This window comes from Orbicella franksi, chromosome 8 (genome assembly GCF_964199315.1).
Source record: "Orbicella franksi chromosome 8, jaOrbFran1.1, whole genome shotgun sequence".
NCBI classification, from domain to species: domain Eukaryota; kingdom Metazoa; phylum Cnidaria; class Anthozoa; order Scleractinia; family Merulinidae; genus Orbicella; species Orbicella franksi.
The window spans coordinates 8894646-8913184 of NC_138152.1; the positions used below are offsets into that span (position 1 = coordinate 8894646).

At 39.5% G+C, this 18539-nt stretch overlaps 1 protein-coding gene across 1 annotated transcript in view; it reads right to left on the bottom strand.

Annotated features, from left to right (window-relative positions):
- Nucleotides 1-396: 396 nt before the first annotated feature.
- LOC145494515 (uncharacterized) overlaps nt 397-18539 on the bottom strand; it is a 43369-nt gene continuing 25226 nt past the window's right edge. Inside the window, exons 23-35 of the mRNA XM_081474004.1 lie at nt 16640-16789; nt 15862-15907; nt 15460-15504; nt 14795-14855; nt 13231-14208; nt 12300-12706; nt 7422-11306; nt 6263-6742; nt 4098-4511; nt 3335-3423; nt 2645-2738; nt 2333-2528; nt 397-1542 (exon numbers count right to left, since the gene is read on the bottom strand). Coding sequence (XP_081330130.1) covers nt 1235-1542; nt 2333-2528; nt 2645-2738; nt 3335-3423; nt 4098-4511; nt 6263-6742; nt 7422-11306; nt 12300-12706; nt 13231-14208; nt 14795-14855; nt 15460-15504; nt 15862-15907; nt 16640-16789 — 7153 coding nt within the window. The 3' untranslated portion in view covers nt 397-1234. The remainder of the gene's footprint in view (nt 1543-2332; nt 2529-2644; nt 2739-3334; nt 3424-4097; nt 4512-6262; nt 6743-7421; nt 11307-12299; nt 12707-13230; nt 14209-14794; nt 14856-15459; nt 15505-15861; nt 15908-16639; nt 16790-18539) is intronic.

Consider the following 18539-nt stretch of genomic DNA (forward strand, 5'->3'; position numbering starts at 1 on the left):
AGTGTAATACACGGCTTAGGCGTCTTCATTTGCTTTACGATATAGATTTTACACGCACAAAACATTAAAACACGCTTTTTCTATGTTGTATACTCTGATAAAGCATGGGTTTTTGACCAATTAGAGCGCTCGCAGGGTGCTATCTATCAGTATATAATAGAAATTATTACAGTAAGCCGTTCTTTCCACCATTGCAGCCAGCACTATTACTCGAGCTCGCAAATAGGGCTAAGGATGCGCAGAAAGCTGTGCAGTACGTTTTTCTGCTCTGAAACGGTGGACTACTAATCCCATGTAAAGGCGGGCGGGGTAGAAGAACATTGGCCTGATTGGCAGGCATATTGTACTTAAAACAAACGAATTGGGTAGGAATCAAAGCAAACAACAGTGATATTCAAAAGCTCCTTTTGATATCTTTATTCCCATTCAATTGTTTTCTAAATTTATGAATATTTTCAGTGTTGTAATCATTCAAACGTTTTTTTTTTTAAAGTTAGGAATAACCGTTGTTTACAAATTGACTGATTAAATATAATTTATTTCATGTACATTCATTGAGTTTAAATATATGCTGCTAGCTATCTTGGTGTAGTTTGTTAAATGTATATGTTAAATGTACCAAGGCTTTCGCTTCTAAACAGCTATAAAATAAAGAAATATTTTGCTCCGTTTTGTCTGATCACTTTTGTACTAAGGTATACTTTTCGATTTGTATCGCGGCATTTATGTGACACATGTCACGCGTGACTGTTGTCACGCTAAGTCTATAGATAAATACAAAAAAATAAACACAGTCAGGGAAACAAATAATAGCTGCCGTCGTTTTCCGGTCTACGAAAATTTACTGAGCCTGCGGTTCTCGCAACTAACGTTGCCTTGCAACATGACCTTTTTCTTATTTCTCCCTGCTGGGGTGACTCTCTTGGAAGAACCCCTAAGGTCTGACGCTAGTTCTGATTGGATAACACCACTCGGAAGTCTTCAAACGGGTTCAAACGACGATTTGGCAAACGACGTATTGGTTTTCCGACTGAAGAGATTTAATTTAAATAATGGTTGAATATGGAGCAATAGCAAACACGAAAACCCCTTTCTGGTAATTAAGAACATCTACTACAAGTCAAAAAGTGACTGTAGTGGCCACGAGTGTATTTCCACGAGAGCTTCGCGCGTTGATCACGTGCGATTCACGGGCTTATCACGCGGGGGCACAAGTTTGGTAATCCTGTGCAGTTTACCACCCGAAAAATTTCTTTCTAGGTTTTCCAGACATGAATTGCTCTAAAACAAACTGAGCCACGTCTTTCCGGTTTACTTCCTCCAATGACACAGCCAGCTGTGAGATCATCTGAGCTCGACCCAGTCTACAGCGGGTTCTCCACACACACAGCAGTCGAAAAGCTTTCTCCTGAGGTCCCATGCTGAGGCCACCGAGTTGGACGAGGTCCTTGTCTCCCACACCCAGGAAGGTTCCCAGCTGAGACCACTCCTCGCCGTTTAGTTTGTATGCAACTCGCCGGAGCTCCCGATCGCTGAGGCAATCTGTAAAAAGAGTTACGTCAAAAGCCTCAAATTGGAACCTTACGAGCGGGGATGGAACTAAATTTTTACTGGCTACAAGAAAAGCCTGAATAAAAGCGTCTTCACTCGCATATAGCACTTGAGGCTGCTCTGGACATTTTGTAAGACCCCTTCTTCCTAAGTTAACCAAGGGGTTGGAGTGGTGGAGTGGGGGGAGGAGGGGGGAAGAGAGACTTGGGGGGGGGGGGGGCAAGCGCTTTAAAGTCCACGTTCATTAAAGAATGTAAGTCTCCCAACTGATACGGAAGTTCTCTGAATTGACATACTTTATTTCAGTATTAAAATAATAGCATGCTAGTCTCTCGTGTACGTGCACTCTTACTGCTTGCTGCTACTGTTTGTGTTTATGCACAACCTGAAGTCGTTTCTATTTTTCACTTGTACCTTTTAATTTGTGATTTTGTTGTAAATTATCATTACTTTTTTAATTTATTTCCTTCTTAAAATAAACTCTTGCTCCCACCTCGATTAATTCTGGAACTAGTTGCGGGGCCAAGCAATTGCAATTGTACGTAAGAAAACAAAATAAAATTGAAGTTCAAGTTCAAAGAAAGTCTGCATACGGTAGCTTCACTCTTTGGTTGGTCAGTTGCCCTTCTTTGCAGCACCACAGTTTTTTAGCCAACGGATTATTATCATTATTATTATTTTTGTTGCCACTGATTCAGAATCTTTATTCACAGACTCATCGCATTATTTATTCAACCAGTTTAAGACTTTGCACAGAGTTTCATTCAAAACACTTTCTCACCGGTCGGCTGAGGCATGTCGCTACTTGTCTCTGGCTTTGGAGTCGGACTTTCCCCTGAATCATCGGAATTGGAATCGAGGCTAACCGTGCTGCCATGGAAACTGGACGATCTTGAACTCACCAGCTGTTCCAGTCTCCGCCGTTCAATTTCGGCTTGTCCTAGTCTCTTGTCCATCACGATTTTCATTTGACGAATCTTGGATAAGTAAAACATGAAGCAACTGAATTTTAGCTTCACTAAATTGTAAAAACACACTTTAAGAAATATATGGTATGTTTCACTTGATTGAGGTGAATCAGAAGTCTACTTACTATGTTCTGTAGTTCCACTTCCTTCTTCTGCCACTGTTGTTTGTCTTTGTTGTGTTTCTCTGACAACTCTGACTGAAGCTCCATGCATTCTTTCCTGAAAGGAAAATACAACGAAACTTCAGTTTACTGATAATGCATTGTACGTGGCTCGTCATTTCATCTTTGGCAATCAAGCCAGCTCCCTACATTTCTTGTTCCAGTTCCCGTTCCCCCGTTCTTCAATCTCCAATTCCTATTTCTCGCTTCCTGTTTTCCGTTTCCCGTTTCCCGTTGTCTTTTCCCCGTTTCCCGTTTCTCATTTCCCATTTCCTGTTCCCTTTTCTCATATCCCCAATGTCCCTTCCAGCAACCTTTTCCGTTGTTCCCTTTTCCTTACAAGGTTCGAGATTCTTCTCTGACTGTTTTTAAATTAATCAAGTTCTTCTTGATAAAGCATGAAGTACATTAAGAAAACACCACGGTATCATCCGGCAATCTTGGATAACTATTTCTTTAGCTGTCAATCGGTCAGAAATAACAAGAATAAGTATTGTCATTATTTTTTTAATTCCTTGAATGCACTGTGGAATAGCTCAGGTCGGTTAAGTTCTTTCGTAACCGACATTTAGGCCATCACACAACGTTTCTGCATAGTCGTTGAATGATGACCCAAGTAATAGCTGCGATGGAAATAAAAAACTGAGGACGTACCTGAGTCGTTTTGTCCACTTAGCCTCTATCTCGTCCAGCTCTCTCCTCAGTCTGGAGTTATAGCTGTTGTTAGAGTGTTCAAGCTCGGCCTACACCAGGAAAATGTGCACAATTTTTTTTTTAAAAAAAAGCAAATTAAAGATCTTGCTTCTGCTATCATGGCAATAGTAATGCTACGCTGTAGATTGGATAGGATGGGCGTTTTATGCACTTTCTTGTTGTCACGGGTAGTCAGCTGAGAAAAAACATCAAGCTATCGCGCAGTTTTTCGATCGTTTAAAGCTCTCCAAAAATTACTTCTGTTCTTTGATACCCTTTTCTCTCAGCTTGTCAATGCTACTTTCCAGCAACCACGCTTTTGACATATTTGTTGCTTACACTGAATGTGGGAGATGAGGTGATCAGAACTGATATCCGTAAATGTAGACTATTTTGGAAAAACAAACTTTTTTACATTAAGGAAGTATTGTGAATACTATTTGTTCTTCCATAAGCCTGGCAAAAACAATGGGGGTCGGCCTGTAATAAGCGAATGTCTGCAAAAAGCAGAATCGTCGATAACGCTTATCTACTAGAGTGATAAACATTCAATTTCTCCTTATGGTATCCAATACATCATTAAGTAGACATATGAGGAGAATATAGAAAATCATCAACTAGGACATTATTGACTTGATGTACCACCAAATTCTCATAAGTAGCACAAACAAATAAGCATTCCAGACAGTAAGGGCAATTCATATCTTGAACTGCAACCACTCACCTCCAGTTCAGCTACTCTGTGTTTTGTCTTCCTGAGCTGTACGTCTAGTTCATTGATCTGGTCATCAGCCTCGTCACACATTCCATTTTTCGATCCATTGACCGCGCTTGTTCTCATTTCGGTCAGCTCCTTCACACGCCTTTCCAAAATCTCGATTTTCTTATTTTTAGCAGCAAGTTCCAGAACCAGTTCTTCTTTCTCGCTTTTTAAGAAGTTATTCATGGCTTCTAAGGTTTCGATTTTTTTCTGCGACGATGCAAGCAAGGGATCGTTAGCAAGTTCTTTCAACCTCTTGTTTTCACCTTCAAGTCGCAGTATTTCCAGTTTGAAATTTTCTACATCGGAAGACATTTTTTCCTTCGTTGGTTGTTCACAAGAGGATTCTTCGATCTTTGCTAGCAACACGTCGACCTCCTGAAAAGAGAGATGTAAGTATATTAAATGCTGTACTTAAGAGTGCCTATCGATTGCCAGGTTGATAAAATGGGTATCTGGATGTAAGGTAAATACCTGGAACATATTTGATGCCAAGCGTGTGGTCGTGTATTATTAAGTGCGCTATTTATTACAAAGTGAGTGCTGTTGTTCTTCTTTTTTGTAGTGAAAGTTAAGAGAGAAAAAGAAAATAAGAAAGAAAGTTAATTATTGATACACGTGTAACAACTATTAATAGGCCCTTTGCAGTATCCGGTCACATGGTACGGAATAAATTATGCTGGGACGCAAATTACACAGTGGGACTTCCAAAACAAAGGAACTCGTACCAGTCCGGCCCGACTTTCCTTTGTTTTAGAAGTCCCACTGTGTAACTTGCGTCCCAGCATAATTTATTCCGTACCATGTGACCGGATCCTGCAAAGGGCCTATTAAATGAAACCTTTCCTTCGCTCGAAATTAGCATCTGGTTTGCACACATCTATTTGCATAGTATCCTCTACCACCGAAGTAGCATGATTGTGACATTGATATGTCAAAAACACTTAAGATAGGGCGTACAGCGAAGAACAGAACATAGGAAAAGTTTGCATACTGTTATCACCACCAAAGCATATAGGAAACGTTGATTTATAGGTGCATTCTTTATATATATATATATATATATATATATATATATATATATATATATTACACGCTCAGCTAGTGCAAGCATTATCTTTCTAATCACATTCATCCTACATAAGTTGCTAGAAGTTAAGAAGCCTGACCGTGTGCATTGCAAAGGATAAGTGCTATCAATATTACTACGTCTCTTACACTCTTTACAAGCGTGCTCGTTTGTGCATGGACATGTGCGCTTTGTGCTTGTGTAGTGACGCACCCCACAGCTGGCGCGTTTTCGGGCAGCGGTGCTAACCAGAAGGACCGCGGCCTCTGGGAACAAGAATGAATAGACCATTTTATAGTTGCCTGTTCAGTGTCCTGGCCTTTGAATGGCAGCGAGGTGACATGTGACCTTGTTTTGATAAAGACTTCACTGCTTTTGTTGTGTAAATCAAGTTGGTCTTATGCAACTAGTTGGCGTTTAAATGAGAAAAGCAGAGATCGGTTTGTTTCAAAACAAGGTTACCTCCAGCCTCGTAGGCCAGCTAACTAAGCACACAGCTGTAAAATGGCCTATTCTTGATTAACTGTGCACACGAAAATCTCAAGAAAGTCTCGCAATTTTAATGCATTGCAATGCATGCATTCCCCTGCTTGTACGTTATTGCAATTATGTTCCCTGGCGAATGATTATATTCAAATTAACAGACGTGACTGACGTGCTTAAAATGGTCAACTTTCACAGAGGATATTGCATAATGCATTCTGTAGTGCAGACGGTAGTGCAGACTGTAGTGCATGCTTCTGGCTGCATGTCTTAACAAATGTACTTGCTGGTGAATATAGGTACCTCAGTGCAGAGCGTCAAGTGCGTTCCATTTTATATTGCTTTACTTTTACTTTTTAAAGCTGTGCTTTATTAAAGTTAAGTGCAATTTTCATACATTAAGCTGTTACTTTCTTGCTGCGGTGCTGCCATTGCAAAGCTGGTGCCATTTCATTACAGAAGTAAGTGCCTTTGAAACTCTTTCCAAGACATGTGCAGGTGTTCAACGTCTACGAACGAACAGTGTCCTTGTGCATTCTGTTTGATGAACGTGGTGCATATTGCTATGGTAACCAACCTGCTCCAACTCGAATATTTGTCGGTTTTTCTTTACCAACTCCCTCGTAACTTCCAGCTGTTCCTCTCTTGAGGGTTCATCTTCTTCTTTTCCAGACCACTGCGTCGTTAGCTCTTGCGACTGTTTGCTCGCAATGTCGTCCTCTTGCAAGAAATCGTGAATGGGGTCCATGCCCTGCTGCTCAAGACTACCTCCATGTTTGATGGATGAAACACTCTCTACAGACCGAAATCTACGAAGCTTTAACTGTGCCAGCCTGCTTTCCGTCGCAGCGAAGAGGTTTTTCTGAGCCGCAAGCTTGTCTCGTTCTTGATCAGCAGTATGCTGCATTCGCTTCATCAGCTCAATTTGAAGGAGCAATTGTTTGTTTCTCTTCTGAATTGACGCCAGGTTTTCTTTGTCTGCGGCAATTTTGTCGTGAAGAACGTTTAGATCTTGTTTTTTGCTTAAGATGTCTTTGTCGGAAATTCCTTCCAAGCTCTAAAAGGGTTGAAGAAAAGCCACGTTAACATCCACAAAATTTCACAGAATTAATCAACAAATCAATCAATCAATCAATCAAAAAGCTGTCAGTCGGTCAGTCATTGAGTAATTCAGCTAGTAAGTCCGTTACTCAGGCAGGCTCTATGTCTGTCTGTCGATCAGTGGTCAGTCATTCAGCCAGTCGGCAGTCAGTCGGCAATCGGTTGGAAAGCTTGGTAGGCCGGTCAGTCAGTCATGCCCAGTCCGCCTGTTTTGCATTAAATTCTTAGTTTTTAGATTGTCTTTCTTATTGCAAGTAGACCAGCAGTTATCTTTAAAGACTGTATGAAGTGCAACAATACTATTACTATTCCGTCAGTCAGTCAGTCAGTCAGTCACTCACTCACTCACTCACTCACTCACTCACTCACTCACTCACTCAACTGCTCACTCAGTCAGTTAATGTAACAGTCAATTTTCCATCAATGAAATCACTTTTAAGGCTATTCGCCACCATTAGGATGTTTATCCCTAACACCCCAATGGTCGAAGAATTAAACAAGGCGACTACAACGTGTTTCGTTCTGCTACGTCGATAGTAATATCACTTTGTTAAACAGTTGCTGACATACTTAGCACCCTTTTTTTCATGGAAATCTAAGCCAGTCATCGATGTAAAGAATTGAGGAAATCTTACCTGGATACTTTCTCTTCTCTCCTTCGTCAAGTCCTGGCATTCTTTGCTTGTTTCTTGAGCTTCCTCACTCATTCGAGAAGGCGCTTGCTGCAGAATCGTGTTCTCACTTGCGAGTCTCTCACGGTCCCGGATGAGAGCTACAATATTCTCCTTGATGTTCGACCACGCCTTGCTCTTATTTTTTCCCGCCGAAATATCAGCAGCCGTGACATTTAACGCCCATGGAAGGTTTGCTTCTTCTAAAGGATTAAGAACATTCGAGACAAGCCTGTGGCGAGTGCTTTCCAATTCGTAGATCAAAGAATCATTTTCTTTCTTTTTCTGCTTTATCTCTTCTTCTTTGTTGTCCCCGTTTTTTGCCTCTAAATCCAGTTTCTCTTGAAGTTGTTTCAACTCTTTTTCTAATGCGACCACTCGCTCTTTCGAGGACCTAAGATTCTTTATTTCTTTTTCAAGCGATGCTATTGTCCTCTCACCTTCGTGTTGCTTTGCTTTGTGAATCTCATTCACGCTGTCCACGCGACTCTTCAGCTTCCGGTTCTCGTCTCCAAAACTCTTCGGCCTCTCTCCAGCGACTCTTGCCTGTAATTCCTCCTTCTTCATTTGAACAAGGCTTTTCTTCTTCTCCAATTGAGGAGCTTTTTTGTTCTCGTCACCTTGATCCCGACGGTTAGTCTCGGAGGCTTCTTGAAGCTTGTCAACTTCCTGGTGTAACTTTGAAATATGCTGTCTTAGATGGGCATTTTCTTTTTTAAGTTCCGCGTTACGGCTCTTCACTTCTGCGTGGTATTTTCTTTCGATGTCAACATCTTCTTCCAATTCTCTGTTTAGTTTTCGGATGCGCCCGTACCTTTCTTCCAAGTCAATGTGATTCTGATGTAGTTCCTCATTTTCTTTAGCGAAATCTTGGATTTCTCTTTCTGCGTGTTCTAGTTTTAGCTTTTGTAAATCATATTCCTCTCTTAAACGTCTCAACTCATCTCGTATTTGAGCGTTTTCCAGAATTATCTTTTCTTGATCTTTGGATTTAGCCTCCATACACTTCTCAAGGGCGCTTAATTCCTCTTTCAAGCGGCCATTTTCTTTCTGCAACCCGTTATAAGACTGCAACAGCTCTTTATGTTCTTCGCTCAAATCTTCTACTTCGTTCTGAAGGAAACCGATTTCTTGTTTCAAAGCCTCGACTTCTCCAACGTTTTCCTTGACTTTGCTGGTTTTTTCTTCCTTAACCTTGGCTTCGCCAATCATTTCTTTAAGAATGTGAGTTTCATTTTTCTTCATTCCTTTTGACGTTGCAGTTTCATCAGTGTTTTGATCGCAGTTCGGTTCTGTTTCCGTCATCTCGGCATTGACAGGAGTCGAAATTTGTTTTTCTAAAGGAGACTTGTTATTTTGAAGACGTTGAAGATCCTTCGTCAGTACTTCATTCTTTTTCTTCAGAATTGTTGTTTCCTTTTTAAGTCTCATAGCTTCCAGTGCTTGGTTTTCCAAGCTGACTTCGAGGTCTCGATAATTTTTGTGAAGACGTTGCTTGTCGTCTTGGCAGGTTCTAAGATCCTGTTTGATGTTTTCAAATGAGTTAAGCTCAGCCAAAAGAGCTTCATTTTCCTTTTTCAAGCTGTCCAATTCGCTCAACTGGATTTCATTATGGTTTTCCAAGGTTTGAAGATCTTCCCTTGTTCTTTCGAAGTCGTTTGTCAGGGCTTGCTTCTTTCTTTCTAAAATATCTTTCGCTGCCTTAACGTTTTCAAATTCCTGTAGCAGAGTTTCATTCTCGTGATTTAATCTGTCCAACTCTATCAACAGGCTACGTTTCTCGTCTCTTAAAACACTACAATCTTCGTTGTTCTCAGTTAAATCCTCTATTCTGTTCATTAGGATTTCACGTTCTTTCTTTAGTGTTTCATTCTCTTTGGAAACTTCTTCTTTTTCATTTGCAGCAGTTTTTAAATCTGAATTCACTCTTTTGATTTCTTCTTGTTGTCGAAGCAGAGTTTCGTTGTCTTTCTTTAAAGTTTCATTCTCTTCAATTTCTCCGCTTTGCTTCATTGTCCTAAGTTCCTCATGGAGGGCATCATTTTCATCTTTTAAAATATCCATTTCTCTCAATCCAATCACTTTCTCGTCTTTGAGTTTGTCGAGGTCCTCTCGTATTTGCTCGAATTCGTCAAGCTTGCGAAGAAGAAGTTCGTTTTCATTAGTTAAAATCTCGATTTCTTTTTCCACGTTCTCTTTTTCCGTTTTCAGAGCGGTAACATCTTCCTTTAGCCTGCTCGTATTTTCTAAGTCATCTTTAAGACTGTCAAAATCTCTCCTCATTTTGTCGAACTGGTCCGCTTTTTGAAAAAGGAGTTCATTTTCATTAGTCAAAATCTCGATTTCTTTCTGTGCATTCTCTTTTTCAGTTTTCAGAACGTAAACATCCTCCTTTAGCCTGTTCATATTTTCCATATCATCTTTAAGACTGTCACAATCTCTCCTCATTTTGTCGAACTGGTCCACTTTTTGAAGAAGGAGTTGATTTTCACCTCGTAAAATCTCGATTTCTCTTATCGCATTCTCTCTCTCGATTTTAAGATCTTCCACGTCTTCCATCGCTTTGTTTATTTGAGCTTCGTTTTCTTCTCTTAAAATCCCCAGTTGTCTGAGTCCAATGACCTTCTCTTCTCTGAGACTGTTAAGATCGGCCGCTATTTGGTCGAATTCGTCACTTTTTTGTTCAAGACGTGCATTTTCGTTTCTCAAAATCTCAATTTCTTTCAGCGCCTTATGCTTTTCCATTTTAAGAGTTTCAATCTCTTCTCTCTCTTGGCTCATTCTCTCCAGATCCTGAAGCAGATTATTGCTTTGTTTCCTAAGCTTTTCTACCTCTGTAAGAGCGTTCCCTTTCTCATCTTTAAGAACTTTAATTTCATCGGCGTAGGTGTTGATTGTCTTCTTGTCTGCCGCAGCCACCAGATCTCGCTTATTCAAGTCCTTCTGCATCTCCTCGACCTTTCCTTGCAGAGAAGAACGTTCCTTCTCTAGTTTATCAGCGCGTTGCATTTCATCCTGGATTTGTTCTTCCAGTTGTTGGCGGTCACTTTTTAACTTAGCAAGATCTTTTTGAAGCGAACTGTATTCCCTCATACCTTCTTCCTTCTCATGCACAAGAACGCGTAAGTTGTCCCTCATTGATTCGATTTCATCTTTCATCTTTATCACCTCTTGAATTCTTGTTTGAAGAGAGTCTTCCAGCTCGCGAGATTTGCCATCCCTTTGATCCCGTTCCTGTTTTTCCTGCTCTAAACTCTTGTTCTCTTTCAATAGATTCTTGTACTTCTCGGCGAGGTTCACATAAAGTGTGTTCCCTTTATCTCTCTCTTCTTTGATCACTTGCACCTCCTTCCTAAGTGAGTCAAACCGTTTGCTCAAAACCTCGATCTCTTCCTCTTTATTCTTCAATCTTGTTCTTAGCTTTTCTCGCAGCCGAACTTCCACTTGGCTCTGAGATGATTCATTGTCATTCAACTCCTCTCGCAACCTGTTGCATTCTTCTTCCAGCTCCCGATACATCTTCAGTCCTCTCTTTTTCTCTACTTCGAAATTGTGGAGCTCATCTTCCAATGTGCGAATTTTCTCTCTTTCTTTCGCCAACTTCGTTTCCGCTTCCTCTAAAAGCATCTTCAATTCATCGAAGTCTTTCTTCAGCGTCATGTTCCTTTCGCTTTCTCTTTTGTTGAGGAAGGCACCGTTAACCCCTCCTTCAAATGAAATACTTTCAACTTGACCATTCTCTCCGCTTTCAAGCAGTTGTTCTTCATCGAAGCTCATTGAAGCATTTTCTAGCTGATGTTCGCTCCTTACAACGATTTCGTTTTCCAGAATAGCTTCGCCATGCTTAACCTGAAATGTGAAGGTTGTTAACAAAGAAAGCAACACAAATTCGATTGTCGTTATGTAGATTGTTTTGCCCTGAGACAAAATTTTCTGAACATATTAGGTATCAAAAACGTCAGTATAACTTATACCTGAAATTAAGAATAGTTTCTACGATCGCTCTAAAAAAATTTCAGGGAACGTTGCGATCAGTATGAGCAAACCCAATCAGTTTCCTCTGATCGTAGTGGTCGTTCCCGCAACGATCGCTTCAATTCTGTCTCAATGACAGTAGCCATAGTTGCCATCTTGTGGAAACCAGTCTCCAGAGAATGCAGGACCTTGAAGCAGTCGTTATTATGATAATTGTACCAGAATATGTAGCGTCGGGAAATGCGCTATGTCTCCTCGAACATTTATTTTATTCTGTAGTGATCGTGGCAGTCATAAGGAAACACGTTTGCGAACGAAGTCGTAAGGATTGCTCAAGACTTTTTCTGTAGCGATCGTAACGACCGTATAGCGATCATATGGAAACGAGCAATAAGAAGAAATGTCAGCTCTACTTTCCGCAAGAGATTGTGAAGCTAAGAGAGTTAATCCAAAAGTACTCCTTCTCAAGTTCAGTTTTGAGATCACTCCCGGTTTCGGCAATTCCCGAAAGATTTAGAAATAACTATTCTTGTGACACGGCTTTCTTTCACGAGGACAGCCAAAGCGACTTTACACGCATTTTCATTCTCCACGAAAACATCCGCGCAACGTGCGTGGTAACGTCATGCGCGGAAGAAGTGGATACCATGTTTATAAATAACTTAGAAGAGGATTTGCCTTGTGAATAAGGCCTACATAGTGGATTAACTGTGTTACTCTTCATCCTCTCTGTCGAAAGTATTAGATCTCATTGACTTTTTTATAATTTGAAAATAAATAACTGATTAGGGCCGATGATCATATTATCTACTAAAATCTATAAATTATTGTGTTTTTTCATGTAAGCCCAAGACAAAAAATCCTCACCTGCATGCTCGATTTCACCTTTTCCTCCAAATCTTTGTTCTTCTGATTTGCCGCTGAAAGTTTTCCTTGCAGAGCTGAAACTTCCTTCGCAAGCTTATCAACCATAGCATCATAATCCTTGACCCTCTTGTCAAAATCAACTTCAGCTTCTCTAAGCTTTTTCGAATCAGCCTCGTTCTTTTTTAATCGTAACGACTTAATTTCCTCATTTGTAGAGTCTAAATTTGCTTTGTGATTCTGAATTTCGCTATCTTTTGCTTTGTTGTCCGTTTCTAGTTGTTCAATTTTCTTTTTCAGTTCGTCAATTTCAGCTTCCCTGTCGTCCAGATCGTCTTCCAGGCTGTCCCTCTCTCTTTCAAGTGACGTCACCTTTTCTTGCAGAGTGAAAATTTCCTCTTGCTGATCCACTATAGTTAAGTGTAAACACAGACCATCTAGTAAGTCCACCGTAACTAAGCTAATGGTAATAAATTCTTCTGACAATGTTTATTTCACGGAAAGAATGGTAATATTCCTCTCATACACTAAAAAAGTTAAGACGATCTTTTCTCGATCACTCAACCACCCAGTTGGAAAACAATGTCGAGAAGACTCTGCAGTTGACTTTAAACTGTATCAGCGACTTTTTTTAAGGAAAAGGTTATCAATGGAAGCCTGGAATATGTAAATTGTTAAAAACAAAAGTCTGGTTGTCTTTTCATCGACTTTGCAGAAGAGAGTTCTTACTGCTGGAAAAGGAAAAGAATATATTTCCTTAACGTCCATACTCCGAAAGTAACATCAGGTCAACAACCTAGTCCTAAAGTCTCAAGGAATTGATGGGCAAGTTGTCTTAATTAATTAATAAATTCCTCTTACCAGTTCTATAAGCAATGAGAGATGCGGTAAGGAGAATTTGAATATTACACACTATGAAAACAAAAGTACCCACCTTGCACTCCATCATTGTTTAATGATGGCTTTCCTTGTTCCAATTCTGCGTAAGCTTTGCTAAGTTTGGAAGCCAAATCTTCACAAGTTTTCTCGGCTTCATCCTTCTGTTTCTTGATCTTTGTTAACTCTCTTTCCATTTCATCTACGTCCTTTTCTTCTGCATTTTGCTTAGCAGTTTCTTTCAAACCTTTCAATTCCTGTGCAGTGCTATCCAACTTGAGCTTCAAATCCTTGTTCTCATTTTCAAACGTTTTCAGTTTTGTCTCCAATTCGTTTTTCTCCAGTGTTAATGTGCTTTTCTGTTCATCCAAAACACTGAATCGTTTAGTAAGTTCCTCAACTAAAGATTCTTTTTCACTTCGCAGAGTGACATACTGATTTTCAAATCTATCTCTGTCTTCTCTAAGCTTAGAAATTTCATTCTCAAGATTTGTATTAACCATAGTATTAGTTTCGTTCATTTGTGACAATTCCTCTTTTTCTGCGTGAAAACGTTCAATTTTTTCTTCCAAATGCTGCTTCGTGTCTCTGCTTTCTTTCCTTTCTCGCTCCAAAAGATAAACTTTTTCTTCAAGCACATCGTAGTTGTCCATCTTCTCCTTAAGCGAATCGTATTTTTGAGATAAAGTTTCCAGATATTTTGTTTGTTCGGAAAGTTTATCCTCCAAAGCTCTTTTCTCTCCTTCTGTCTCAGCCACTCTTTTCAAAACATCGCTGTTTGCTCTAGCTTTCTTTGAAAGATCAATCTTTTCCGTTTCTAATTTCGAAACCATTTCTTCCAGTTCTCTCTTAGAATTCTCGCTTGTATGAAGTTCATCTTCCAGTGTATCAGCTCTTTCTTCCTCGTCGCGAAGTTTTTCTTCCAGTTCCTGATTTTCCTTCTCCGTGTTTTGCAGTTTGGAGAGTAGTGTCTTTAACTTTGACTCGAGTTTCTTTGCATCAAAAGGGATCTCTTGTTCCTCCGACTTTCTGCTCTCTGTGAATGAACGAAGAGTTTCATAAAAACACATTTGACTCAACACACTTATGAACAGACTTGCATCACGTTCACACTAACTCAAATATGTCCACTGAAATAAGACTTACAAAATCTAGGGGGTAAGGGTGTGTGTCAATCGTAAATCATTGCAAAACGTACAGCTACGAACCTACAGCCTACATATTTAGCTTAACATTGACACCTGAAATGCCCAAACATTAAAACCAATTAAAAATTCCTGCATTTCAACGTGTAAAATATTCAAATCATATGACATGAAAATACTGCTCAACAAGGCAATTTTTTTTAGCCACGATCCTACAGTTTACACATGTTCAGCGAAAATATTGACGTCTGAAATACATTTACATTATACAACATAATCTCTTGATTTGATTCAGTGGAAGGTTTTCTTAAGCTATGTCCGATCGGACTTTTTTCCGTTGCTCTCGCTTTAGAAAGTTTTTGGATTTCTCGAGACAGATTTAAAATGAAATTCAAGTTAGACTCTTGAAGACTGACAAGTATTTCCTGACTGTTAAATCTACAAACGTCGGAGATGCTATATTTCGTTTTAAGTTACCTTGTCTCTTTCGTTCTGTCGGGGATACAACGTTAGAATTTGCGTCGACAGCCAGCTCATCCTGGAATAAGTACGGTAAATTAACGAGTAAATTAATTAGCAATTAACGTTACATTTCATTCCTATCAAGCTCGAATTACGCGTTGTTTACAGTGATTATGTTGATTTGGGGTTATCAAAACAAATAAACGTGCATAATAAAGAAGTAGGAATTATCATTGGCACTTCCACGGAGTGGCCGTTCCGTTCACTTTTTCCGATCGAATTGTAATTTGGAAAGTGTTGGACATCTTGAAGTAAACGCTGCTTTTACAATGACTGCAGAAATTCTCGCGCGCTCATTGGCTAATTTCCATTGTAACTGAGCGAAAAGACATGCACATGAATTTATAATTTTCATGCGTCTGTGCTGTTATTGGCAATGAATTTCGTCCTAACATTGTCAAAGTAGTCCGTGGATCCACTCGGCTAATCACCTTTTGGATCCACAACCACTTTGACAACGTTATTACAAAATTCATAAAATTCACGCATAAAAAACTGACGTCAATTTGGTAAATTTACGATTTCATATTCACTGCAAAGAAAAAGACCTTCTTTGTAAGACTTTAGTTCTACACTTGTTTGAAAAAGCTAACTAATAATTATCTATTTATGTGACTTACTTCTGAGTAATTCTTGCTTTTCTGCTTTCCAGTAAACCCTGGAGACTAAACGAATTAAACAATATTAAACTCTACGGACAAAAGTGATAATACATCATTGGTCAATGTTGCTTCTTACTGTATTAAACTCAAATATATTCATGAAAAGAAGAATATAAGTTTAGTGAGCATCAGTAATCGTAAGTCAAATTTCTACTTCAATGTCCTCTGGCCAAACTAAGTGCTATTAACTAAATAACTGATAAACACGACTTTTTAAGTTTGATATTTCATTTTTTTATTAACAGATTTATGCTCTAGATACTTCAGTCTGTGTATCCGTTACAACATGGGCGCTCATTCGCTATTTACTTCTTAGATTACTATACACTGTGTAACTAAGTTGCTTGTTTTTGTTTTTACCTTGATCCATTCATGTTCAAGACATTCGTCCACTGTTAACCTTTTTCTGCACATGGAGAGGAAAAATTCAAATACTTTTAAAAGAATTATAAACAAATTGATCAACTGAACAACTAATGCTGCAAAGTAGATGTCATCCAGTTAAGACAATTAATAATGGTAATAGGACATGAGTGGAGTCCAATTCGGTCTGTAATCTCACGAGTGATTAACAAAATCGGACGACCGCGAAGCGGGAGTCCGATTTGTTAATCACGGGCTGCTGATAGCCAATCACGTTCGAGAATTTTGCTATAGTTTTGATTAACTCTGTTAACACCAATTTGACGTGTTTCGTTTCTTAGTTTTTTTGTTTTTTTGTTCGCAGGCTCAAAATATAAATTATCTGTACTGACTGCCAGACATTTCCTTTATGGTTAGTTGTGAGAATTTAATGGTACATCAAATAAATAATTATTAATAATAATGAATAATTTAACAATTAATTAGTAATTTTCTTTACTGTCGTCATCTTTCTGCTTGACTTTGTGTCGATATTCTAGGCAGAAATCATCAATTGATCACTCATACTTATCCAATGGATCTACGTGGATACTAATAATTCTTGTCAACTTTAAATTGGAGTTATAAGAAAATCCTTTACAAGGTCGTAGGTTAATTGGCCAAAGAGGATCTATTTGCCTAGGCGAATCATATGGAGACCGAACACCATCTTTATCTTAAAATTATGCGGTGTTGCATTAGCTGTAAAATGGAAAACGTAATTACGAGGACGTACTTTGGATCTTTGAGAAGCAGCCTCGAAATAAAGTCTTTGGCCTCCTTGCTGACGTAATCAAACACGTCAGAAAATTCCCATCGTGCCTCTGTTATGCGAGAGAATGTATCCGCCTCGCTTTCACCCAGAAATGGAGATTCGCCGCTTAACCTGCAACACATAAACTATTAGGGACCGTTCATTTTTTATAAGGTAGGGGGGGCTGGTGGGATTTGGGGGGGGGCCATGCGAAAAAAAATGGCTTTCGAGGGGGGGCTATCCCAAAAAAATAAGGGAAAAAGGGGGGGTCACGTGAAATATTTTAGTAAAACTTTAAAATGGCATAATGTTTGAATATCAAAAAAATTGCTATAGAATAAACATAGAAGGCAGGATGCAAATTTATTACAAACTTTCCTTCTGCTTTAAAAAAACGTTTGGCGACAAAAAGCATTTGTAGCTACTGAAAAGAAGTATTTAACACTGTTATTTTCGAATGCAACTTTCACCGGCACTCATCTTCATCTCCGCTGTCGTCGAGTTCTTCGTCGCCGCTTGTGCTGCTATGGGAGTCTCTTTCACCAATGCTGCAAGAAGCAGCAATGTTTTCCGTCAGAGTGTACTCTTCAGGGTACATGAAGGTGTAAACATAATCTCTGACTTCCCGCTCAAGGTTGGTGGTGATTCTGCTTCTTGCAGCATTGGTGAAATAATTCCCTTCCAAGAGCTGGGCGATGTATGGCCCATCTCTTCTAAATATCGACGTGGCAACATCCTCAACTTTAAGACATTCTTCCGGGACGGCCGTTCTAGGAGGGTACACAAGGCATTGTGGAAGATCATTTCCTAGCGGGTTTCCAACACAGATTCCATTATTGCGCATTTTGGAATGAGCCTCTTTCATGATGCTCATGTAGTAATGCGCTCTTTCCCCGATTGGATTAACAATATAAAGAAGAAAGAGCATGGAAGTGGTAGGCTGGTTTTATCTGACCCAGAGAGCGTTGCTCTATTTGCAGATAAGTTTATTCTCAAATCGAAGTTTGTGGTGGATTATCTTCAGCATCTTGAAGTGCTGGAATTTAAAAGGAAAAAGAGAGCAGAAGAAAAGGCAAACTTAAGTAGGGAGGAGGATTATCCTTCGACTGAGTTGTGCGAAGGTCTAACCAAGCTTAAAAAGCTACGTGTTCCAGAACTAAACAAGTACTCAAACCACCACGGGCTGAAGCAGCATTTGAAAAGCAGCAAGAGTGAGAAAGTAAAGGCAATTGTAAGACATTCATGCTTGCAACAGAAGAGTCCTCTCAGAGCTGGCCAATCAACACTGAGAAATGCCAGGACATTGACACAAAATGACAACAGGGCAAGTGCTGACAGCAGTGAAACGGATGAAAGTGACAATGATGAGTATCACAGTGATGCCATTGACTCTGCATGGGGGAGGAGATGACTCAAGTGACGTCATTCTTGCATTCATCAATTCAGATGAGGAAGATGCCAATGAGAGGCCAAATGCCACACGCTCAGGGCGAGCCATAACTAGGAGATCCGAAATTGACTTCTCTTTCTTTTGATTTGTTTTTTAAACAACAGCTCTCTGTCGTATAGAGATTGTAAATATTGTCTTCATAGTGAGCACAATAACGTGAAGTAGGGGGATAATAGAGAAATATTAAAAAAGTTGAAATCTAAATATTGTTTGTTCAATTTTTTTTTTTTGGGGGGGGGTCATCCCAAAAAATGACCGCTATAAGGGGGGGCCATGTGAAAAAATTGGTAAGCTGAGGGGGGGTCATGCGATTTTTAAATGGTGCTTCCCAAATCCCACCAGCCCCCCCCCTCCCTCATAAAAAATGAACGGTCCCTTAGTTAAATATCTTTTTTTTAATATGAAGTTTACGTCATAAATTAAAGGGAGATA